Source organism: Caloenas nicobarica, chromosome 7 (genome assembly GCF_036013445.1).
Source record: "Caloenas nicobarica isolate bCalNic1 chromosome 7, bCalNic1.hap1, whole genome shotgun sequence".
In the NCBI taxonomy this organism is placed as follows: Eukaryota; Metazoa; Chordata; class Aves; order Columbiformes; family Columbidae; genus Caloenas; species Caloenas nicobarica.
In genome coordinates this window covers 18,898,169-18,924,634 of record NC_088251.1, presented here as the reverse complement: position 1 = coordinate 18,924,634, position 26,466 = coordinate 18,898,169, and the positions used below count along the sequence as shown (strand labels likewise).

General features: G+C 39.0%; 1 protein-coding gene across 1 annotated transcript in view; it reads right to left on the bottom strand.

Moving 5' to 3' along the window:
- Positions 1–26,466, bottom strand: part of WDFY4 (WDFY family member 4) — a 148,688-nt gene that overhangs the window by 67,801 nt on the left and 54,421 nt on the right. The window contains exons 33-42 of the mRNA XM_065638992.1: positions 26,102–26,219; positions 25,376–25,533; positions 24,692–24,930; positions 22,319–22,428; positions 21,164–21,355; positions 20,432–20,571; positions 5,171–5,248; positions 4,068–4,271; positions 3,203–3,254; positions 1,873–2,039 (exon numbers count right to left, since the gene is read on the bottom strand). Coding sequence (XP_065495064.1) covers positions 1,873–2,039; positions 3,203–3,254; positions 4,068–4,271; positions 5,171–5,248; positions 20,432–20,571; positions 21,164–21,355; positions 22,319–22,428; positions 24,692–24,930; positions 25,376–25,533; positions 26,102–26,219 — 1,458 coding nt within the window. The remainder of the gene's footprint in view (positions 1–1,872; positions 2,040–3,202; positions 3,255–4,067; positions 4,272–5,170; positions 5,249–20,431; positions 20,572–21,163; positions 21,356–22,318; positions 22,429–24,691; positions 24,931–25,375; positions 25,534–26,101; positions 26,220–26,466) is intronic.

Below are 26,466 nucleotides of genomic sequence, written 5' to 3'. Positions count from 1 at the left end.
CAAAAGACTAGATGATATTGGCATGTTAATATCCCACCTGCACTCATATTCTCCAGATTGAACTTGCTGAAAACAGACACTGAACCAAAAGACAATGTCAACAGCATTTGATATGCTGCTTCTGCAAAAAGCTATCTCACATATCTGAATACATGTAAAGGTGTCTGCTTAATGGTAATGCAAAAAAATAGCACTGGGTGACATTATAAAACAATGACCACTTTCCAAAGAAGGGTTATCCCTGTGTTCCAGAAATCAGTCTAGCGTCTGCCAAAGCATTGCGATGACTTTTCTGTGTAGTAGGTAAGATGGTTCCAGTTGCCTGCTTAAAGTGCAAACAAACAGCTCACAAGGCAGCCATTGACAAGGCAGGACCGCAGCGCACTAAGTGAGCGCAGGACAGCTAATGTCACCCCCTCCTGCTTTTTTTAGTACTCCTGTCAGCTCAGCAACGTGGTGACTGCTGCTGGAAAAAAAAACATGCCTGGCGTTTCTGATGGCTTCCTGCAGAGTTACACAGAGAAGAGACAGCCTGAGGGCTCAAAATGAGATCAGCACATGGAAAACATGCCTCACATTTTCATGCCTGTCTCCTTCTGCTGGGGAGAGGTATGTGAGGCAGGGGAAAGGAGGAGGGGCAGTAAAATGAATTATGTTGTATAGACAGTGTATCAACAGCTTTAGCAGCATGAGGAAGCCATCATGCTAGAAAGTACAAATGTGACTCCTGGCCACTGGCAAAGCATCAAGAAAATTCAGCAATGGTATTGAGACACAAAAATTAATTATTTCTATATCTGTTTACAGCTATCACAGTTTAAATACTCCAAGTCTGACCCTTTTTTTCTACTACGGGATGCTAACTCTTGGGCCAACAAGGGGAATGATGCCATTGGAAGAAACACATATACTGCAAAACATCAGAGAATGAGGCCAGGTCTACTCCTCATGATAAAAATCTTAAGAGTCCTGAAAAAAATGGCTACATGCCATGCATATCCAACATCAACGATTTGATTTGGAGTCACCATTGAGGAGACTACGCTGAAAGTGAAGCACAGGTTGCTGGCTTTCAAGCAAAGGAATTAAATTGAGAACACCAGACCAAAGTTACCATCCCTCTAATAGTCACTCCTATTTACTCCACAGTTCATGTCCTCCCACATTGTTCCTGAACCTGCCTCTTCCTTATGCTGGGGAGAAATCTGGGAGAAAGTCATCCAGTCCAGTATGGAAAGGACAAAGAACAACACAGAAGGAACAGCACTGGTTTGACTAGATGACACACAATGAAAGCACCAAACAGGAAACAGGGCAAGTCTCTACAGCCTTAGAGGAAATAATCTGTCCAGTACCCACGGGGAGGCAGAGAAGAAAAAGATGTGCAGGGAGGAAGACAACATTTTCTGATATACAGCAGGAGGAGATTTGAAAATCATTGAACTAACGACCTGTACAAAATTGGCACACTCTTCCAGAGGTAATAAATAAATTTGATCCAGGCACTGTTCTGAGCATGGGTAAAAGGTGGAGAAGCAGGATGTGAATTCTTAAATTCCCATAATTTGCCTTGTCTTTAGCCAGTTCAGGCAATACTGTCTCAGAGGTACAAGAATACCTTGGTCACATACACATTTTTTTTTTCTGTTACTTCAAAGAGTTAATTAATGCTCTTCAAGAATAAGTCTATATAGGAGTTCATACAGAGGCTGGAAAATTGTAATTGCTTTAGGGAAAGAGACAGGAATGACGTTTATTGTAGCCTGAATCCACCTGAACCCCAAACTGAAAGGAACAGAGAGGCCTCCACATCCAATTCATGCTTTGAAATGCCATCTTTCCAGAGAAAATGTTCTAGTTCATCTTTCCTACCTTTTCACTCTCTGCAAACTCCTGCAATATAATTTGTCTCTCCACACACAGTTCCAAGAAGTCTTCTGAATGGAAACTTTCATGTAGAGCAGGGAAGAATGTTAGCTGGTCATGATCTGATCCCTTCTTATCCATCTCCCTTTCTGCTGCATTTAATGTCAGGTCTCCTATATCAGTATAAAAGAGATTGCAGTTCTAGTGGCAGCCAGATGATACCAAAAGCATTTGCAGTTTAGACTTTCACCCAATTTGTTCTGCTTTAGGAAACAGCATTATTTATCTGCAAAAAACAGGCAAAATAGAAGTAAAATCTGACTGCTAAAGAAGGATACTTAGTTCAATGAGCTAAAAACAGGTAGCTGCACTCAGTCATAACTCAAAACAAATTTGTATAATCACTAAAGATTCAAACATACTAAACAAATGCATTTGTTCTAATTTTACACTGTGTAGGGCTTGTCATCTGATAATCAAATAGGTTTTTTAAAAAAAATCTGCTTACACACTCACGTGAAATTAGGAAAAACTGAAAATGGTAGTCTTTTGGGGACAAGCACTGAGAAGGATCTTAAGAGAAGCCAGGAGGAGACAACCCACTCATATCTTGCCCAAGCTGTACGTCATGTTTTGCAAATTCATGCAGTGCATTCAGTTAGGGAAGGCATGATCAGCCTTCTTATTGAGGTAGACTGTAACCACTTTCATGCAGAAACTACATAGTACTTCAGTCTTGTTTGGAGCCCAGAACAATGAACTCTGGCCTTGCAAAATGAAAAATGTTGACATAATGTCCATATTTTGAAAAATCTGATTCTATTTTGAATGCTGAAAAACAGTTTGACATGTTAATATCCTTGATGATATCCCTCTACTCTCTATTACTTTGTCCACATTCTTGGAAAGTTACAATTCCTGTTAAAACTTCTCTGAGCCATCTATCATCTGGTTTTAAATACTATTTCAAAGGTGGAACTGGAGTGTCTACTAAAAGCAGGGGGGAAAGTCTGCACTTTTCCTTCTGAGTTTAAGCATTTGGGAGCTTTCCAGGTGCCCAAGAGTGCCCAAAGGTTTCAGTTCCAAGTAGTTTTTTTGCTTTCAGATTTTTCTGGTGGCAACAAGAGAGCAACAAATTCTGAAGACAGTTTATATACCACCCATAACAATTGCATCAGTCTTTGCCCACATGTTACAGCGACATTTTAACCTAGAGCACTGACAACTTTTTTTCACTAGATGAAATTTTGGCCTGGAACTCCATACACTAACTCCAATCCTCTTCAGCCATTTTTGTCCACTCTTTCGATGATGTAATTTAACCCTAAAAGGTTACCTGGATTCACTTCAGCAGGAGGAGTTGTTTCATTTCTGTTTGCTAGGAGAAACTGAAAAACACTAGGTATGAGTGGAATATGCAGACAGGTAAACATAATTCAGAACATTGTCACAGAGGAAAACACAAATTTAGAACTACGTTGCAAACAAATGCCATGGAAATTCAAATAAACTCATTTGAAAGGACCCAAATGAACAATTAAATGTAGGAGCAATGTCAACAATTATGCAAAAGGACTGTTGTCTTTTCAAAGAGGACCCTGCATGAGGCCAGTTGTAGGATAAAAATCATACCTTCCAGTCTACAGAAAACTGCCAGAATCCAAGCTTCATATAAAAGCTGAAAATGTCCTAGAAACAGGAACCTCCTAATATACTAAAGTGCTTCCGCTTCTGGTTGATAGGATTTGGCACTTAGACACTACAGAGAGACAGTAGCATATACCCCACACATACAGTTCAATGCTTAGTTCAAACCACTAATTCCTCTTCTGAATATCCACAAGTTCTAGCAGCCCTAATAAGCATAAGACTAACAGGACAGTGCAGCCTTCTAAGTGGACACTGTTGCCTCCATTGGGAGGTGCTATACCCATGACGTATTGCAAGCAGAAAAGTGTGGTCAGTTTATACTCCTATCTCTCTGGGGAGATCTCATACCAGAAAAGCGGGAAAACAATTCTGTTACTGCTAAACACATTGTGGCCCCTCTTATTCTCTCAAAACCAGCCCTGTTCAGTGGTTTCTCTATGCATGGCAAAGCATATTGATGAATCAGGTGATGAGAACCAGAGGAAAGAGGTGAATATTAAGTCATGAGCAACGGTTACAGAAATTGTGCACTTCCTGCAAAAGCTTTCTACCTCACTCTTCATTCGCATCATTGTCACTCGGGTGTTCACATGCTGAATCCTCCTCCTCATTCGTGAAGGCCCTTCATAACAATCAAGAATCCATCGTGGGTCTGAGGATTGTGTTGCATCTCCCCACGGGCTCCTTCTGTAGAAAAGTTGCTCCTCAAGTGTCATCCAGTCCTTGGCTGCTTTGCTGTAACCACACTGCAGCATCTGTGGGACAAAACCATTTTGTGTCACCTTCTGCACACTTCGCTCCTCCCATGCAGCAATGAGAGCACCTCAGTGAGTCACAGGGATCTTCTCAACCTACCAGATGAAACCACTGTAGACCCAGCAGGCACAGGTCTGACTGACCACCGAAATTGTGCTGTGGGAGTTTCTACTATCAAACTAAGATACAGTGACAAATATAAGCATGTTGTAAACTTCAACCTCCTTGAAAATGGTTGTTTTCTTTAGATTTCCAATTCAAAATCAGTGAGCCAGGAGAAGAACACCACAGAGGTTTTATTCACTCCATATTTTCTGACAAATGTCCGTGTCGAATGGCAACAGCCATGATCACTGAAAACACAGTCTGAAAGTCTCAGTCAGAAGAGTACTGTGCTCCCTCCAAGCATGGCATAAATTTAATTATTCCTACTTAGGAGGTGTGTGCAGTGGTTGGGGGGCATTAAAATATCAATTTAAAGGAGAGCTGAGAATTTCCAAGAATGAAAAGCTTGTTGGTCTCCGATGACCAATTCTGAAACAGAAAGATATATTTGTTAGATTTTACTGTCTATGAGTTTGAGATCTCTTGGAAAGTTTTACTGGCTGATAAGAAAAAAAGGTCAAAGTCCTGAGTTTCATTTCTGCCACTGTGAGAGTGGAATAATTCATTAAAACAGAAGAAAAAAAGGCTCCTAAAGGCAAAGTGAGTAATCTGACTGGTGAGTGGTGCTACATCACACTTCAGTGGTGATGTCAGGAATGAAGTATTGACTCATCAACTCTCAGTATTCCTTTGGGCATACTCATCTCACTTCTGAAATGCCTGATTTCTCAGGACAGTCCAAGAGCATCCTTTCAACAACAGAAAGATGTTGCACAATATTCCTGTTCTTTACCTGTACATGGTTCTTGTACAAAGAGGCATACAACTCCTGCCCAGTTCTTCGGTACCGTTCCATACATGACACAAATCCCTAGAAGAAATATCAGAACATATTACATCAAGGTGCTGCAGGTGTAGACTCTGTGAGGGGCACAAGCAGGCATTAGTTACTGTCTTTTACAACAATAATTAGGGAATATGGCCTGTGTCCACAAGTCTGATGGCTCTCGAGACAGTATAGTGATGAGGCAATCATCTGTGAGCAAGCTGCACGCTTAGATCAGGAAGATAAACATATTCATTATTTTAGTGAGGGCCATTAGCGGAACTACTCAGAAGAAGAAAGAAAACAGCAAATACAATTTAAGGCTCCTATTTTTGGAGCTGAATTAGTTAATATTGCAAGTAGCATAAAAGACAACTATCTGTTGGAGAGACCCCAACTGAGGTGAGGATCTGTAATGATACCCCTGCTCCTTGCTGCATAAACAGAAAGTGCAAACAAAGGAATGGTCTATGTCTCCTTTTTGCAGACAGGAAACCAACTGTTCCCAAAAACATTTATGAGATTTAGGAGCCTAAGTCCGCTGGCAACAAGGGACTTGCAATATAAATACACTATTTAATGGGACTGTGATGCAGAGATGCCTGGCTAGCTCCAGAACTGGAAACTTGTAGAGCTGCGCTCGTGCAAGACAACACTCATAATAACTGCCTCTGCTTCACTACACAGCACAGATACACCCTAAACCTCAGTGCTACTCAGGTGTTTCTGGAAATACATGTTTTCCAAAGCAGTCTGACACAACTTGCTGGCCACCTTTCCTTTCACAATGCACTAGACTCACAACATGAACCCACATTGTCACACTTTTCATCTGCTGTTTTACTGGAATGAACTTCTTAAGCTAAAGGTCTCTGTGCAAGTACAAGACTGATGAACTGCTGTCAAGGGATTATGAGTTGCATTCCCCACTCTGCAAACAGGTTGTTACGTGATCCAGCAAGACATGCAATTGCCCTAGGGCACTACCTCTCTAACCGCAAAACAGCGACTATAATACTAACCTAGAGTTACACAGGGTAAGGTCATGGACAGTGGTCCAGTGTGGTGGCATCCTTAAATTCAGGGAGTAGGGAAATGAAGTGGGTTTCATTCTCTTCCAACCTACTCCACCAAAACCCACAGGTTTTGGGGTCACAAGGTTCACATAGCCGAGATCTATGCAGAACACAGAACAAGCGAATTTCAAATAGCGCTTGCTATCTGAGTCTCCCTTTTGAAAAGATCAGCAGAAACATTAAACTTGGTGGAATGCCTAAGATACCAAACTAGCATCATGCAAACAACAAAATACAACCTAGGATATTCGACATCGTAGTAATTCCTCAAATTCACCTGTTAAACTTTAATCAAAGACAAGCTTCCAGCTTTGAAAATGCTAGGTTTGTATACAGAAAGGCTGTGTGTATAGCTGAAGCACTGAGCAATCGCTGAGTAAGCTACTAGCTTGTTTTGTCTTATTGCATGAAGGCAACTAAAGAATCAGCACAGGAATGTGCTTTAACAGGCTGTCCAACACTCATGAGACTGTTCTACAGTCTTGTACCTTAGACTTTCCTATGCAAACACCAGGATTAGCTGCTCCATCTATTTCTCTCTTTGCTCAGTATCTCTTTGTGCAAATGCTGACAAGTAGCTACTGGGGGGAGTTCAGTAGCACAGTCTTCTTACTGACAGTCACAGGTAAAAATTCCACTGTTTGACAGTGTATTTCCTGGAAAAGATTCTAGCTATCCTCTTATAATACAACTACATGACACCATGTCTGGTCTTCCGGGCATACTTGCTTTCAAATTGTCCAAGCCAAAAGCTCTTCTAAAGAGCACTTTTTTTTTTTTTTTCCTGAAGCGGATAGTACAGTACATTGGGACCCAACTCAGGATGATGCTCCTAATCATTACTGAAAGAAACAGAATCCAAAAAGTCACAGTATCTAAATAAACCAGAAATATCTTTTCCATGTCCCAGCCAAACATGTAGGAAGAATACAGGCTTACTTGAACATGAAGCCAAAATAAGATTGCTTACCCTTCCCAGGAACTTACAAAAGGTAAACCAAAGCCACAAAATGGAAGAAAGGAAAAAAAAAAAAAAAGAGAAGAAAAAAACTGCATTACAAAGTTTAGTGAGTAGCAAAAGTGACTGTTCCTTTGATAAATTCCTGAGGACTAGAGGTGGCAGAGGGGGCAGAAGCTGTTTGGAGATTATACAGGAGAGGTTAGAGTGGCCCCCATTGCCATCCAAAGGCTCTCATGCCCACACAAGCTTCCCTGACAAAGGTGAGATTGCTCTGAGTCACATCACGAGGCTAAACTGGCTGTGAAAGCTCCAGCCTCTCACTACCTAAGGCCATGGATCAGATGGGTAACTTTTAAATGCATGGACTCTGTGCCACGCTGGCTGTGATTCCTCACAGAAAACTGTCTAGCTGCTGCTTGCACTGTGCTATAATTAAGTTAACACACAAAGTCTATGTGGTGTGCCGATTACTGCTGGCTGCCAGCCGGGTCTGTACCCCTGCTGCAAAGTCACATTTATTGGTGTTTCCCTGCAGGAAGCTCCTGTTTTACACTGATTAAAGCCATTACATTTTTGTTTGTTTAAAGCATCATTAAACCTGTAATCACAGTTGTGGCCTCACAAAACTATTCCATAATTCATATAAAGCTCCCATAAAGGCTGACCTAGAAAGCAACAGCATCTCTGTGCTGTTGAGCTGGGCTCAGTATAGGAGAAGAGCTGAGATCCCAGCTCTATGTGGACATAGGGTAAAAGCCATTCAGAATAGACAAACAATTCCTCCAAGTATTAACAACAATTCCAGATACCCACAGGCTATCCAAGATGAGTCAATGCTCTACTAGCAGCTGTTTCAAAGTTGCTCATAGTCTATATTTCACTTACAGTCACCGATCAGACCCCTAAGGTCAAAATCCACATCGCAAAGATTCTCGCTGACTTCACTGACCCAGGTCCTAGCCTTTGAAACACATGAAAGGTCCTAAAAAGAAAAAACTACTGCTAGCCATGTCTGGTGAACTGAAGTCTAATCACTTTGACTTCCAAATGAGCTATATCTAGCCATCTTCAACAAGATGAACATGTCCCTGATGATCATCCCCACAAGACAACCATCTGGTTGTAAAATGAAATGAACAGTTAACAACATTGGAGATCACTGTGATTAGGAAACAAAACAAACCAACAAACAAAACCAAAACCTGAAAAAGATACCAGTAAACATGGAGAATATAGACCAGGCTATTATTTATTAAGTGCTCAGTCAGAACAATTACACTGTAATGCTTAACGAACAACTAGTGCAAAGAAGTTTCTAACAAATAAAGTTTCCATTAAAAATTGTAGGTGGTTATCCTTTAAAATGGCAGCTCCTTATGCAGTAGATTAAATACAACAGCACTACAGTACAATATCTATGGTGAACAAAATATACCAGCTTTGATTATTGTTGATATCGTGCAAGTTATATTATAAGGTTTGAGTTTCATATGCAGATAAGAAGGTGTAAATGCCAGAAATGAGATCTGCATTCTAGGGAAGGGCAGACTAAGAGGCCATATTGATCCATCCTGGCCTAAAAAATCTGAGTATGATACCGCGCTTCAAGTCTTTCTTACATAGACTTCTCTGCTTTGCAGCCTTAGACAATCACATTCTAAGTACAATCATGTTGTTTTGCTGCCTCAGATTCCCCAGCCAATATTTAGAGCTTAAAAAGGTGATGGAATATACAAGCTATTTCCCTATTAAAAACAAACAAACCAGAATAAAAACCTGTTCCTCCTCTTGCTGCAAGGAGACCTCATGCAAATAGGAGAGAAAATGATTAGCACTGAGGAAAGGTAAAATCAGCAAGGAGAAAAATACTGGCAAACAGAGAAATTAGCATGCCAAGAAACCCAGAGAATGGATTTTCTATAATTTCTTCCAACTAAAACAATGGAAATGCTGCTTGTAATAAGAAACAGTTGAAAAGAAAAGAAAGAGAAAAAAAGTTGAGGTGTGACTTTAAAGTTAATAATTCTCTACTGAGCTCTGGAATGTTTTATGTCTGAGAGATTTTTATTATTTTTATGTGTGTGTGTGTATATATATATGTATATCACTTAACACTCCTGCACCCCATAAACATTCAGGCTTGCCATAATAAACTCATGTTGCACGATACAGATGCCACATATATCACAGTTCTTTCCTAAAGAAACATTCTGTCATTTGAGCTCTGCCCTTTGAGGCTTTCTTTGGAGGATTAAAGGCTACATGTTATATTACAGAACATGTGTGCACACAAAAGTATGTGTCAAAACTCTTAATAAATAAAAACAAACTGCAAGACAAAATAATTTTGGACTTGTAAGAACCAAAAGCAAAGCCCAAATATACAGATGTTTTGAAGCATGTTTTTTCAGTCATCTGCTAGTGAGGACTAGAACTAGTGATATTAGTCAACTACTTCAACTCTTGTGAGAAAGTATTATAAATATATATATAACATATATATAAATATATATACATTATAAAACATACATAAGCATACACAGTAAGAACATTCATAGAGCATCACAGCTGAACAAAAATATCTACTCTTGTACAGTACTTTTCACCAGTGCATCTCAGAGGTATTTAAGAATGAGGTCAAAGTCTTTGACTTACAGATGGAGAAACTAAGACAAGTAAGTTTCTGGAACACCCTGCCACTATGACTTGGTTGTGGGGAAGAGGGGCTGGTGATGGGACAAACCCAACTTGAATTAATTTGAAACATCCTGATAAGCCCACAAAGAGGACGTGTATGGTGACGGCATGCAGTAGTGGGACGGGGAAACAATCCAACAAACTAATTTGGAAATCCCTTCTACTCTTTTGTTTCCAGTGCCAGGTCATATTCTAATATAGCTGTTTTACAAGATATTAGGTCTTATATCACAGGAAGAGTCCACATACCTTATTCCTCTAACCTGAGCTTTCACAATTCTACGTGGGAGGCTTTTTGATCTAATTACAGCTATTCAAGCAATCACTAGGTTTTTGGAAAGTATTCATGGGTATATAAAAACAGAACAGCAGGTAAGGAGTTCTTAGGGACACAACAAAGTGCATGTAAATAGCGTATGTGAAAACAGCAAAGAGTTTTGCATGGCAGAAACAGATTTGGTGATGTCAATTCAAGAAATCACTGTTTCAGGATGTGTTTAGACTTCACAACATTTATATACAGGTTGTCTGCTACTGAAGGGGGTGGATTTGCCTTTAATCCAAGCATTTAAGATACAAACATACAGATAATATATATGTAGCACTTGAAACTTAAAAGTGGCAATTAAGCATGCTTAAAACCTCTATTGGTGATGACTGCAAAAGAGGAAAAAAGGAAATTAGCATCATTAGAATGAGAAAAATGACATGATACTAAAACACATTGTTCCCATCTTGAATCAAACAGAAAAGCTGTATTTTTGATGAAATAGAACACTAAGGAGATGCCATTTTATAAAGAGCAAATGTTTCAGTTTTACTTAAGTACATATTTCCCAGCATTTCAACATGAAATGGCATCCACCTGTGGAGCAGCATTGCTCCTCTCAGCAGCCCTATATTCCAGCTATGTCCTCTGTACTGCATGCCCTAACCAGTGCAGATGTCCTGTCACTGATGATGTGACTTAATCAAGGAGACACTTTCCCACAAAAATGATTTATTTTTGCAGTCACCATCTAAAGCAAGTAATCTTTTTAACGGAAAATTCCTGTACTGCTATGACTTGCATAGCTACAGAGCCAGATCATCAGCAGTTAAGATTTGAGCTTAAACTCCTTTGGGGTGTGAAAACTATTTTCTTGTATTCACTTCAGTTCTCATGCTCCTCCTTTTTCCTCACACATCTAACCAGAATTTCCCCTCCTGACAAGCACAATTGAAGCCCAATATTTCTGGTCCTTTTTTACTAAATCACAGTCCCATCTTCATCAGCCTCACAAGCAGAGGATAGGATTACAGCTAGCGGGGCAGTCTTACGGGGAAGAATTGGAGCATTATAGTGAATTAGTAGAGCTAGGTGAAGTGTCCAGTTCCCCAGACCTGTTGTATTCAGATACAGGGACAAAGTGCATAACATCTCCAAGTCTACTGCTGCTGCTAAATCTAACACAGTGAATCACAGACCAGTGATGCCGCTACCCTCTGCAAACAATAGGCCACCCATCTTGTGACCAGACTACTTTTCAAGTAATTGACTATGCATTAGAAGGTGAGTAGGTTCATTTCATAAGAGGAAAAATCATTTCATTAGTCACCAGGTAGCAAGCATTAAACTAAGGCAGATAATGTTTTCCTTAGCAGATTAAAGAGGAGTTTGTCCTACTCCTTCACATATACTCTCCACACTGAGGGTTGTTTGCAGGCTCTTTTAAAATCACAAAATTGTTATTGCCTTGTAGATTTTTTTGTTAGTTTGCCAAAATTCATTTAGCTTTTCAACAGACTGTGTTCCAGCAGTTAAGTGTTGCATGGAAGCTTCGTGCCTCAACCCACTAGGAGGCTAATGCACAGTGCCAACTGCTCCTAAGGATCATGGATGGATTCCTGGCATCGCCAGTTGGTTGGGGAATAGCAAACTTAATGAGAAAAACCTCCATATTTCAATGCATCATAAATGTACGCACACACAGGGGTTGGTTTCAAGAGGATAAAACCAAAGTATGATGTACATGTGATGAGGCTTCCACACTGTATTTATCAGCTAAACTCAGGCAGCACAGAAGCAGATCTACTTGTACAGCAACTATATATATGTATGTATGTGCGCATACATACGCACTCCTTCAACTACTACTGAAGAGATAGATTCCTGGGAGAACAGTCTCCTAAGACCAAAAAAGCCAATGGGAGGCAAGACACTCTTGTTCTTTAATCCTGTCTGAGAATGATTTCTGTGACTTTGGGATAATTCACTCAGCCTCTTGAGGGCTCAGTTTCCATCCTGTTACAGCATAGGTATTAGCTTTAAGCTCTAGTGAAAGGTGAGGGTCAAACCTTGGCATTATGGGGAACAGCAACGAGGTCTCTTCTTTCCTTCACTTGTTCTTAACATTTTCCTGTTTCTATTTAAAATGGTGGTTTTTTATGAAGTCCTATAGGCATATGTAACTTAGGGCTTTATTACATAGTCTGTCAATGCATTTACCTGAAAGCCTCATGCACTGGCATTTTCTGATTACATTTAAATTATGGCTTCTAAGAAAAATGCGTACTTCTAATCCTTTAGTTGAAGAAAGAATTCCGTAAACATTGGAGTATGCTTAGAGCTCAGAGTACAGAATACAAAGACACATCTTTTCCCTGACCCCTAAAATTACCAGTTTTCCTAAAATGACACACATTTAAAGGTGACAAGATTACTTCCAGAGTTTTTTAGTGCCTGTAGAACAACCCTGAACTCTACAGGCTACTCTGTAGCAGAAAGCATGAATGGAGCACAGGCACAACCAAGCTTCAGCTTTAATTTGGCTAGCAAGGATGAGAACAAGAAACAAATGGTCACAGACTTAAACACAGGTTAGAAACCTTTACATTCACCTTGCAGACATTTCTAGGGCCTTTCTTGATTTTCTGCTCTCTACTTGCAGGTACCCACTCAGCTATTTTCAGTCCCTGCTGCCTGATAGAAGCTCATACTTAATTATCTGGGCACCCAGACTCCTATGTGCATTTTATACTGCTCCCTGCATGAGACAAGATACCATATATGAAATCATAACTTGTTGATAAGCAAATTAGGTCATAATTCTTCTCCTTACAAAGATTTCTAATAATAAATAGCATAATTGAAAACAAATACATTATTTGTCTTTTAAAATAGAACAAATATAGAACTTAAAAAATAATGAAAAATTATTTTCTGTGGGAAACTCTTGATGAGAATGTTGATTCCACCCAAAGTTTTAAAGCAAAAAACGTACATTTGATTCAGTTTAAATTGCCACTTCAGGTTTTTGAATCAAACAATCCCTATAAAGGAACTTAATTTAAGCAATTTATTTCTGAAATCTTTATAAATAAAATGTTGCATCAAAATTTAGGGAAAAAACCAGCCATATTTGGACCAAGAAATATGAAAAAGTATTCGTCTTTCTACACATTCAGCAGAGGTTAAAAAAAAAAAGCCGTTTCAGTGGCTAGCACTTGTTTCTAGGGTTTATCTGCATTCAAACAAAGTTGTGCTTTCATCTGCATTAAGACCATTCGACTCATTTGGCATCACCTCTGTTATGTGAAAATAAAACTCTGCAACCAAGAGCTCTTGAAAGATGAGATTTCAACGCTATCAGCTTTAAACACTGAACTTCACTTGCTGAAATCCTATATCCAAGCTTAAACTTGAACCAGACACAATCTCTAGCTTGAAAGGCAAAAATAAATTTTAAAAAAATATTCAGGAAACATAAGAAAACATCTTTTCATAAAATGTATGATTAAATTAAGGGACTTCTCTGCCATAGGACACCACTGAGTTTAAAAACACAGAAAAAACTCCCTGTGAATAGTTACTCACAAAAAGGTTTGGAAGGGATATTGTTTATTGTACTTCAGGTTTTAAGACAAAATTGATATAAATCAAGAAAACAACAACTTTGCTAGGATAGATTTTCTCCTGTGCATTGTGCTGTCACACACCATCTCCTGTAGCAACCAGTACTGGAACTTTAGGGGACAGACTGTGGGGTGAGTGGCCCATTGATCTGAGTCAGACTAATAGTTTGTATGCATCACCATACAACCTTCATGTTCCAACTTCTCTGTTAAACAGTTATCTTCAATGAATGTGGAAATTATTCCAATAAATTTCAGAAAATGTGGTGATTTTAATCATATAAATTTAGATAGCTCTGCATTTAATGTTTTTATGAAGTTCTTATCTAGCTTATTGACCTGTTGAATTATTTCTTTTTGATCTTGTAATCAATCTGTAAACGATAAATGAGCAGTGTCAGATATCCACTTAAAAGGACATAAAAATTCTTTTTGCAAAGTTAAAAAAAACCTTTTTCCAGCTTGCTGCAGCATACTGTAATTTAGCTTTGAGCCAGTTATTAAACAAGACAATAATATTATAATGGAAATTGTTTAATATACATCATTAATAGTAAAGTGCCTGCTTTCATCGAAGTAAAAAAAAAGTGTGCTATGAGCAGTTTTGAAATGAATATTTGATTCCAAACTTCCCTTGTGCATTTAATGACATGCTAATTTACATTTTAATTACTTCCTAAGAAATCAAAGCATTTGTTGACAGAAGAACATAATGTCAACTTCATAGTGCACTGTTGGTGGATAGTTAATGAACTTAATTAGATAATTAGTGATGTTAATTATCCTTCTATTATGAAGATAAAGATGTTACACAAATGATGCACTTTTCAAAGAAATACCATTATATGTTTATTTGGTTTAACTCAGTTAACTTGAAAAGTCAATAACAGATCAACTGAGTGATTGGTAAGGAAAATATTTGATTAAATAATAATTGTGATTATGTTTCAAATATTTCTATTTCTATCTTCTTCATTTCACCTGTTATGAACTGCTAGGTTGAGTTTGGCCCTCCTTCATCCCAAACTAGCAAGGTCTTTTTGTTCAACCCTCTCCTCCTTTTCACTGCTTCACTTACCTCCCCATCTTAAACAACCACTCTCTGATGCAGTGACTCTACTACTGTTTGAAAACCCAGCCTGGTCAGCATCAGCCTTGATTTTACAGTCAATTATTGAAAGATGCCATAAATCAGGAAAGAAATAGCTAGTATTTGAAAGCACTAGTCCAGTGTTTAGCTCTGGGTTCAGCTGCTTGTGTTGCCACTGACACCTTTGCTGATAACAGCAAAGTCACATTTACAATTTGTGTCCAACAACTTGAGATAAAGCTGCTTTCCTTCAGAAGTCAAAGCCCATTGACACACAGCATTTTGATCTAACACTGATTTTATATCCTGGGGCTGAATCTTCTGTGCTCTGACAAGAGCCTAGGAATCATCAGCCTTCCAGTTCAACATTAAACACTTCTCCTTGAAAAACCTCGTTCAAAACCACCTTAAAAACACAGACTTTTGCAGACAGACATCTCACCCAAAAATTTATGAGTGTGATCTGTACATGTTAATTTAAAACAGATCACTTCTCCCTCTTCCTCTACACCTAATGCAAAAGCTGTAAAGACGGCTGCAAAAAGTGTGAAGCAAGACTGACAGCCAGGAGTGAATGAAGCCTCAGTGCTCTTACTTGGTGGACTCTCGTGGGGTGAGAGCCCTGCCCAGACGGGACTAATTCTGTATCTGTCATGCACCTGCTATGTGTACTATGTAAGTCCTAACACCCTATAAAAACTCCTGTAACTGTTGATGTAGAGATTTAAAATTCCAGCACAGAAAGAATTTAAGCTTAAAGTTCAAACTCCCACAGAAGTCAATGAGAATTTTATGTTTAACAACTTCTCAGAATATAATGCATTATTGCCATAGGTGAATCTCTAGAGATACTAGGTATACTAGTCGTATTTATCTTAAGAATGAGTGTTACATGTGAAACAATTTTAATTTTTTTTTTTTTTGCTGGCTGTGAAATTTGAAAATATTGTTGTTCTTGGTGTAAAGAATAATTTTCTGTAAGAACAACACTTAGTTGCTGGCCTAAGAGAAAAGTCTGGTGAATAAATACATGAGAAAACTAAAAAAAAAAAAAAAAAAAAAAATTCCTGTAAATCTAAAACTAAAATCTAAACCTAACACTAAAGAAAGTCTCAAAGACTTTGAAATAACATATTTGAAACATGCCTCAGTCTTCCTCAGACTTCAAAAGAAATACTAGCTCTTAGAAGATATTTGAGAGGCTGTCTTTCTTCCTCTTGGGAATCTAACCATAGAGGTAGGACTCGACAGACAACTTTCCATGGAGCTTGCCCAAGAGACATTTGCTATTACTTTAAGCAAGGGTGTAGGAAACTATGCAGAATTCAAGTGGTCCTTGGTCATATCACTACCTTCTTGCTCAGTGATGAAGACATACAACTCATGTTCCTAAATGAGTTAACGAACTTGCAGTTTATTTTCAGCAGGTACATCAAGACTGCTTAGCCATCAGTATAAATAATTTTAAAAATTACATTGTAAACAATCAAGAGGAAGAATTTTCAAAAGGAACAGAAGTAGATTCTATGTCCGACAGTGACTCAAGTCTCAGCCAAGAGGTCTTCCCTTAGACCTTTTGACTTCAGAAAGTTATCCACAGAGACAGAGGCAATTCTTGCTGACACATCGATGCAGCTACCTTTTACAGATTTGCTGTGGATTTAACAGTCTGCCTGCTGCTAACAAAAGCAAGCACAAGAGAGTGGCTCTTACTACAAAGTCAACTAAAGAAAAACTAACTGCTCCCAGTCAAGCCAAATGCAGCACCTAGTATTTTGTCATTTGTAGAGCTACACCACTAGATGGTCTGTTGTTGTTGTTTGTTGTTTCGGTGTTTGTTTTTGTTGTTCTTGTTGCTGGGAGTTTTTTTGCCATTAGCTCTGCAGTGACCTTGTGTACACTGAGGGCAGCAGAGCAGAAACCAAGCTATCCATCAAACTGCTCAAAAACCCTTAGGGTTCAAAGGCTGCATTCTCCCATCACTTAACTAGGAGGAATTCTCTTGCAATGGATAGAGTGACAAAACCAGAGCAACAAACATCAGACACTGGCTCTTTATGTGTAGCTATCTTCACAAGTGTATGTTTGCTGACAAAAATCCAACCATAAAGTTTCTGGTTTTGCAATTAGGAGGTCTCTGTTAACTTCTTCATTCTGGGATTAAAAAGACCTTTTCTATTTCATTCTTTCAAGGTATATGGGTCTCTGGCATAGAGGAATATAATTAATGAACCAAAACACAAGAGGACAGGCATGATCAAGCCTGCTGTAAAACTCAGGAGGCTCTGCATTTCTTTTAAAGGATAATAACTATATGTGTGCCTTTCAGTAGTCAGAGGTGTGCTGCTTGTAACCTTGCTCAGGCATTCATCTTCTTGAAGAACCTCAGGACGCTGCATGGTAGAAGCTGTTGAGTGATTTACAATTTACTGAAATATGATTGTTATAGTGGTCCCTTGTTGCTCTTGCAGCTTGTTGAAGATGACAAACACAGTCATTGCTAACCTAAAAATTAAATACACATTCTAGATGGAGGGAAGGGACCAGGGGAAGACGGGAAGCAAAAAAGCAAGAGATCAAAATGGTCTCTTTGAAATAGGAAAGTCAATTATTTGGAAACCTTTGGCACTGCATTCAGAGTCTTATAGACCCTCCTGCTGGCAAAGATACCGAGCTCTGTCACCTACAAGCATTAAAAAATTTGATCTTGTACAGTGTTCCTCTTGCTCCTGCATGGCTACTCAGTCTTCCAAAAAAGCACAAAATAGCAATTACCAGAGCAGATCATCACCATTTTACTACCAGAAAAGTGATCACACTCTCTTTTCTGAATGATCATGCCTTCCAGATAAAGCTCAGAGCAGAGCATGAGATAGTAAAGTGGATTCATAAATATGGGGAAAACACAGTTGCATTTGATTGCTAATTCTGATATTTGCAACCAATTAGCAGGGAATTGGCTTCACAGATGCTGGAGATCCTGAGTGAAAGTACAGCAGAAACACGAGGTCTGCTCCTTGAGTGAATAGTTTGTATTTTGACTTTTTTTCCAGATTGAGGATTTGGTCTCAAAAGCATTCTTGCTATTTTGTAAATGACAACAGGGGAAAAAGTTGATAGTTTTCAGGAGGGTGTTTTGTTTGTTGTGCTGGGTTTTTTTTTGTTTGGTTGGGGTTTTTTTTTGTTTTTTGTTTGTTTGGTTGTTTTCTGTTTTTTGTTTTAATTTGCAGTACATGCTGCTACTACTACAATTTCTTTGCTTATTTTCAATCAATAAAGGAAACAAATTAATAACCCAGTAGCCAAACCATTTATTCTTTCTACTTGGCAAAGCTTTGAAATCCAGGCTGAATTTCTGCACTTTTCTCAAACTTAATAAGTTTTTGTTCATTTAGGAACAATCATGCTTAGCTCTCAGTAAAAGCATAGATTTTTATTTTACTGTGGGATGTAAAGGCTTTATCTCTCACTATGTAGTTCATACTACTACTTTTCCTTTTATCTCCATTTTTCAACCAAGTGCCTATTGCTGTAGGACATAGGTTCATAAGTAGCAGTAGTGAAGATAGAGGCCAGTATCCGAGGATTTTTCCCAAGTGAGTACAGAAGGCACATGAGACCCGTAAATGATACAAAAATCACATTACAGCACTTTTTAAAGTGACTATCAAAGTGAGGTCAGAAAGAAGATTTAGAAGCACAAATACTATTTATATATTTTTATATGCTATTTATAAATGCTATATTTATATACTTTTTATATACTTTTAATGTAACTTGTGCTCCCAACTTCTTTTGATACTGGAAATCCCACCTTGTACATTGCTTGTGAAGTGTGTGAAGAAAGAATGTTGTTGAGGAACAAATAAATTAAGTTTCTTCCCCTTGATTTCATCTCTCTGAAAAGTAAGTGAAACTCTTTCAAAGATAGGCAGGAGAGAGAAAGGGGGAGAGGGAGATTGGAGAGGAACATTTGGAACTGTAGCTTTGCATCTCATTGAGAGGAACAATTTATCAGAGCTGTGGAGCTGTCAGTCCTTGACATGATAAGGAATAACACCTAATGAGTAATGTTTCCTCCAAACCCAGCTCCTTTAATTACAAGCCGCTTCCTTGCAGGAGAGAGACAGAAGATGCAGAAACACCAATTTCATGCACTTGTGCCTGAATAATGTCTCTGTGCTGCCTTTTCCAGATGGCAACCTTTTCACTGGAGGAACTAATGATGTGGGCATATTTAGGGAAAAACCAATAACAGAGTCTTTAACCTTCAACAGCAAAAAGCATGTTGTACAAAATGTTCCTTGGGATACATTTACAAATATCAATTACATTGCTCACTGAGGTGTAATCAGCTGTAATAATCAAAATTAATTTTAAAAAATAATTAAACAGACCCCAGGGCAAATAGTCGATGTTCTTGCAGTATGACATCACAGACTACATATGTACCTGGAAAAAACTTACTCATTCTGTAAGCAGCAAAGTGATTTTAAGAAATGAGAAGGATGCTGTAAACATGCTGAGAAAAAACCTGCAGCTCAGTAAGGTACTACAAGATACGTTACTTGGGTATCGTAGCCTTCCTGATCAATACACCTAGAAGTGAACCAGCCATCACTGGGGATAAAGCTGCAACCTGCTACAGCTTGAACTAGAGGGTTAAAACTCCCTAAGCTAGTGCTGTAACAGACTTACTCTTTCCTCAACAGGAGAAAAAAAAAAAAAGACCTTAATAGGTCCAGAACTGCAATAACATAAGTTCGGTCCAAAGCTCTGAATATTCTATCAATGCACTGCTGCCCTACCCTATAGCTGGTTACTATAGCCCAAACGCACCTGAACATGTAACATCTAACTGGTGCTTTTTATTTGTGTTCTCAACAAACACTCAGCAAAAAGATGGGAATGGCCCTCTCTCCCAGCAAAAGAGGAGCTTATAGTGGCAAAGATAGTCCAGCTGCATTCCTGGCAGTAAGAATGCTGCATAACTTCCAGATCCACCTCTGGTTGATATAAGCACTTATCTCCTTATCTCTTGAGGCTAAACTAAAATTTGGACCTTTAATACTTCATATTAAGTAGAATAAGAGAGGACAGTACTATGGTATTACCTGATCCTTTCTACAAATTCAGTGTCTGAAGGACAAGGTTTACATAAGTGATGTCAGTCAAAGGCAGCAGAAAAGCCAACATCTCCTCACCTTGCTCTGACCCAAGCAGAGCCCTGTGAACACACACACAGGTTGCTAAGGTTTTTCCTTTCAAGTGCAATAATTAGGCTTCATGCAAAAAGTATGCATTAATACTTTATATATGAATACTGCCAACTGAAGTTCTTCCAATCAATGAGTATTTCTTAGTGATTATTTCTAACACTCTAGGAAAGGAACATAGGAGTCTGTTTTACAATGGAACATGTCAACGGACATATTCCAGACAAGTTCTCCAGAGCCGTATCAAAGGCAGAGCCAGTGACAGAGAGAGAAAATACAAAAAGATGACATTACCTCAGATTTGCATGTCATTTCCTTTGTGTTTCGGCCAGGCACCAACCTAATAGCTGAGGAGAGGCTTTCGCTCCAGGAATTGTGCTTGCTCTGTGACAGGCCTGGCCCTGCTTTACTCTGGAGAATCTTCTTTTCAGATGCTGTGGGTCAGAACAGAAAAAAAAAACCAAAACAAACACACAAAACAGAACACCTTGTAAGACTTGAAGTTGAGGCTGTGGGAAGGTAGAGGCTTTGTATCCACATTAGACAAGAGAGAACAACATGACAGTGATTCATTCCAGATGGCTTGACCTAATTTATAAGAGGAGCATTGAATTAACATGTACTTCTCAAGTCTTTATTTATAAGCCTCACAGGTGCTTGTCATAGACCAGCGTCATTATACAGACATGAATTTTGAATCCCTGCAGCACTACACAAATTGGGATGCCCTTCTTCATCCAAATACTCTCCCTTTTAAATTTTCTTATGGGATACAACTGTCTAAGGAGATTTCCCTTTCTTGCAGTACAGCATGAACTCTACAACATCACCAGATGATTGCAGAAGGCCTGGAGCATGACACAGAAAGCAATCACAATCTTGGATGAGAGAAACTAAGAATCTGCTTTACCTAGCAGGTGATGCACAGAGGAAAGATATAACCAAGGAATCAGCAGCTTTCTGCTAAGCACTACATTTGCTGCAATGTCTTTGCTTACTGCAAGTGTTCCATAAAAGAACAGAGACCTATCAAGTGTTGCCAAGCTTTTGTCATAATTTCTTCCCACAAAGGAGTGATCTCCGTTATCTTCATGTCCCTTTCTTTGTCATTTCCTTTTACAGAAAGATCCATCTTGTAAGTGTCCTCCAGAGCCTGCCGCCTCTGAGAAACGAGCTGCTTCCAGATGATTTCTACTGTTCTCAAAATCTCCTGATGGACTAGGAAACAAAAGAAACTACAAATGAAGAAACATGTTTTGTGTAATGAGTCAAATAGCAGATAAAGCAAAACCATCACATGTAGAACAGCACAGGTCCAGAACAACTGCTGGAGTCAGTGGAGTTGCTTCTTTTTGACAGCTGCCTCCATAGATTCTAAGCCAGACTAGTCAGTCTAAAACAGCAGGACATTTATTTTACTATATTTCAACTCCCTGAAAGAAACAAGTAGGAGTGACAGGCTATTCTAACCACTTTCTGCCTTGGAAAACCATCTCATCGGAATTTTTATTATCTCCTTATCATATGTAGAGTGCTAAAGCACGTAAAGGACATTCTTTTATGTTGCCAAACATCAGTAGAGACAGTGGGTGAAGGTAACCAAGTCATCAAACAATTTGACCCAGCAACAGGATACTGTTCAAGGAAGTGCTGAGCTCTTCTGCTGTGTTTCCCTGCAAATCAGACTTACTCGGTTGCATCATATTGAAGCCAAAGTATAAAAAATAAAATAATTTTTAAAAAGCACCACTCTTCTGTAGGGCTCAGGTGACAGCCTCCACACTGAGTCCAGCCCAAAATTTTTTCCAGCGTTTCTCTTAAAAGAGCAAAATGTTTCTTCCTGTATACAACAGACGGATACAAGCTCTGTATAGGCCTTAAGAAAAGAAATAGAGCTACAAATACTGTGTTGCTGGGCACTGATACTGGCCACAACATGAGGGAGAGATCTCCAAACTGACATCCATTACACCTGAGGACATGGAGTGTGAATTTTGAATAAAAAGATATGATGTGAACAGGAGTCATTTTCAGCACAACCTTCCTTTCTCTATGCTGTGCCTACAATGCCTATACACTGAAGATGCAATTGAGTAGCGCTTGTATAAGCTGCTCTGATAATGGTTTAGGCCACATACTTTCCTGTTCTGTAAGCCAAAGGCAACATGTGCCATAAATTACCATCATCTGGAGTAGGCAGGCTGCCCTCTTCGTCTTCACTGGGTGCAAGGAAAATTTGGTGATATGAAGCCAGCTTTGGTTTTGCATCTATCCCAAAACCTTCTGGATAGCTGTGACCAAAAAAAAAAGCGCCATGTAAGGAAACGAGACTTTAAACATACTGAGGATAGTGAAAAAGGTAAAAGTATTACTACACATCCACTCCCTGCCAGTGTGGTTTTCAAAGTCAAGGACTATTCACCTTATCGCTCTTGTATCTACCATTCATCTCAATTAGCTGGAACACAAGGCTGTACTGATGCAGACAGCTTGCATCCAGCTTTCTTGCACCTCCTCTGAGGATCTTGTATGTCATCTCTTTGCTCTGAATTTCTTCACTAGAGTTATCTCCCATTATGTGGGAAACACTGCCTTGCTGTACTTAGTCCAAGTTCTTTGCACCAATGATTGTTCTTTGAGTTTACAAAGCACTCAACACAACAAAGCCATGAACTTTTGCGCCATGATATTAGTATCATGTAGATGTGATTATAATTGAGAACATCACCATGACCAAAGAGTTAGTGCTGCTTTGGGGGTGTGTGTGTGTGGGAGTGTCAGATCATTTACCACTCAGTAGGTAAAAGACACCAGGAATTTCAGTAAAACAGTAATACTTCCAATAAATGCAAAAGGCTTACTTAAGGCATCCAGACAACATGGGCTTGGTCACAGAAGAGCTGTCCATTATATATAATATATAGCCACTAGTAACATACTACGTTCTTTCAACTGTAAACAGGCATTATAACATGGGAGGGTCAAATCTCTTGGGTATGTAAACCTACCATTTTTATTTCTGATTTTCTTTCAAACACCATAATTCTGATTCCCTGGATTTGCTATGTTTGGATTTTGGATGGCACCAACAATTCTGTAATTGTTTATGTTTATACTCTTGTTACATAAAAGCAACCCTTACCCCATCTCAACAGCTTTGGCCTGGAAGTTATTATCTGACTGGAATAAAAACAATCAAGAAAAGACCCCAGGACATGAGTTTCTGATATGATACTGTATTAATGGATTTAATTCAGACCATCTAAGCAGCATGGAAGGTTTTCACTGAAACAATAAATATCATTATAGTGAAAAAAAGCACTAGCCAATATCTGCTTCTTTTGACAAAACAGATGTCTAAAATAACTCCCCAGCTTACCTCAGAGTACCTCAGACACATCACCTGTAAGAACAGCAAACAGATTGGGTATGGATGTTCTACCTTTACCCAAGCCAATGGCAAAACTCCCAACTTCACTACAATCAGGACTCTGCCACTCAGATCCAAGTAACAATAACCATAACAGAAAGATTCACAAGATCCATGCACACTTTTATATATGTTTTATATGTACCCACACAAGAATAGCTGCTGGATCAGAAAAACTCTAAATTAGCCCATGCAGATGTCCCAGAGAATGGCCACCTGCATGCTCTAGCCCACATCCCAGGAAGATTTCCACATTCTCATTTTAATGATGGGCTTGTGAGCCAACTCCACTGAAATCAGTTCAAGCTTGTTAACTGCTGTTACAACTCCAAAGTGAGTAAACTGGTGGAAATGCTGGATGAGTAAAGAGATACATACAGATGTTTCAGTTAATAAAGAGTAGCAATTAAACATATGTGCAAATTTAAAGGTTCTGTTTAGACAAATATGCAAGCTTGTCTGGGTGTCTCTGAAATGAAACATCCTTTTCAAAATGAAAAAAAAGATGAATTAAGCATTATATTATTACCATCCACTGTGCCTTGCTTATTATGCCCACAAACACACATACTAGCTGCCTCTGAGCAAGAGAGGTGGTAGGAAATTTTCTGCTCACTAGTGTTTCAAGGAGAAAATAGCCTTCTAATTGAAAAAAAGCTTATCACTTCCACTTTCTTGCAGAAAGACAATCCATGGCCTCTGGAATACTGAGCACATTAGTAACCTTCCTCTCCTCCAAATTAAATGATAAAAAATTACATCAAAACATTGCTGTTTTCTCATTTTTTAAAGTGTATGAGGAAAACAACCGTCTTTCCCCAAATGGCTTTACTCTACCACTTCAAGAGACACCAAATCAAAGCAGAAGGCTTGCCCTGTTTAAGCAGAATGGTACTTTAAAGTCCTAGAGCACTGAGCCCAATGGGTCAAATGCTTGCTAGGATACAGTACATATACTACATTCAAATTCCTTAGCTTAACTGAATCCAGCTCAGCATCAGCTTCTAGTGATTCCTCCAAATGGATATTGCCTGAGTTTTGTGAAATATCCCCCTCTGCACCCACTCCCATAGATAATAGCGTAGAGATGCAAACAGACATTATACTAAGATGAACATTTGTACCTGCCCGAATTCAGTTGGCAAAGGCAGTACATAAGGCAGACAATAAAATTATTATTTGAGTTGTAAGTTGCAAAAATAATGTCCCATTGCTCCTGCAGGACGTTGAGAGTATTCAGAACATTAAACTGTTCAGGCAGCGATTGTTGTGGTCTGGATAGGCAGTGTAGGATGGCTCTGTTTAAACAGCTGTACAGGGCATTGAGGAAAACTTCCTTCTGAGAAACAGGGCTTTCTGAGACCTGTGAAAACACAAAACAGCAGAGTACTTGGCTTGCTCAAAGAACTTTCTCCCCAAGGATCTACTCCTCTCACTTCATTTAAGCTGTTGCAAACTTATTTCAGCAAAAGTGCTCTGAACTACTTATTAGATACAAATTTGATTTTCCTATGTTTCTGCTGAAGTCCCCTGGATTGTGGAAGAGATTGATCTGTTCCTGTTGAGCAACACATACACAGCTGACAGACAGTGGCATAAAAGACCTAACTATCCCATCTTTACACTGCAACATCTAGCTTTGATGGTCATTTGGAGCCATTATGTGCTCATGCAAGGAAACAGGAATAATCACAGTCACCAAATAGATTACAGCCATCTTCTTGAGAATTGCAGTATGACAACCTCAGTGTGAAACAGAGCATATTACAACATGCTGATAACAGTTGGAAAAAAATTGCATGAGTCACCCCCATAATCTGTTTGGCAGTGAAGAGCAGGATTTGCTTGGGGTCAGCAGCAAACATTCCACTGTTCAGCTTCTCAACCAGCTTCTGAGCAAAATAAGCAATATTCATCATGGATACAGGTGCAGCTGTTTCTGAAGTGCCATGAGGATCACTGCTCCCTGGAGAGGATACAAGAGGGTTGATTATGCCAAGGCAGACTGAGATGCAAAAAAAATTTATGTGAGATGTAGGGTTACCAGGGCTGAGAAGGAACAGGAACAGCCTCATGCCGTAATGTCTCAGAAGTGGGATGTGTCTAAGAAAGTTCTAGGTCTACCTAGAGTCTTAATCAGACTGGAAACGATGGCTCCATCTTAAGGACAGAATCAATCTCACTAAAATACTATCATGAAGGACTGGTCCAACTAATGACTCAAAGGAGAGCAGCAACAACTAATTTATCAGGGTTGTTTTCAGAAGCACTCAAGGATAAACCTAGATTTCTAAGTACTCTCTTTTTAATGTTTAGAAGCTGTTCTCAAAAAGAGAAAAAAAAAGTGGAGACTCTCTAAAAAAAAAAAAAATAGTAAAACTACAGTAATTTATGCAAACTGGCCTACAGCAGGAATGAATGGACAGTCCAGCCTGTTGAGCTGGACTGTCCTAGCTGCTGTTTCCAGACCTCTCTAGAAATCACAGCTACATGCCGAACATCAGCTACTTAATGATCTGATTCTCACCACTCACCTCTTGGTCTTGTTTTCCTCTCGCCTTGGCTGTTGACATGGAAAACATCCATAGCAGACAGCAGAAGTTTTGTCTGAAAATGTCTCTTCTGCTCACTGGTGGCATCCTCTGGAGAAACCTGTATAGGGAGGATATACGTATTAGTACAGCAGGAAAACAACCAGGAAATCAGACTCAAATTCACTTTCAAACCTTATTCAAAGGCATTTGATTTCACTGGATCTTTGGCAGATTATCCCTGTCAAAGGTTCAGATACAGTAAAAGTTTTGTTCAATAAGTGAGAAGAAATTCCAAGAGACACTCAGTACTGAGACAGTTCAACATTTCTCTTAAACACCTAGGCACCGTGTTAGGAAGAGGAGGG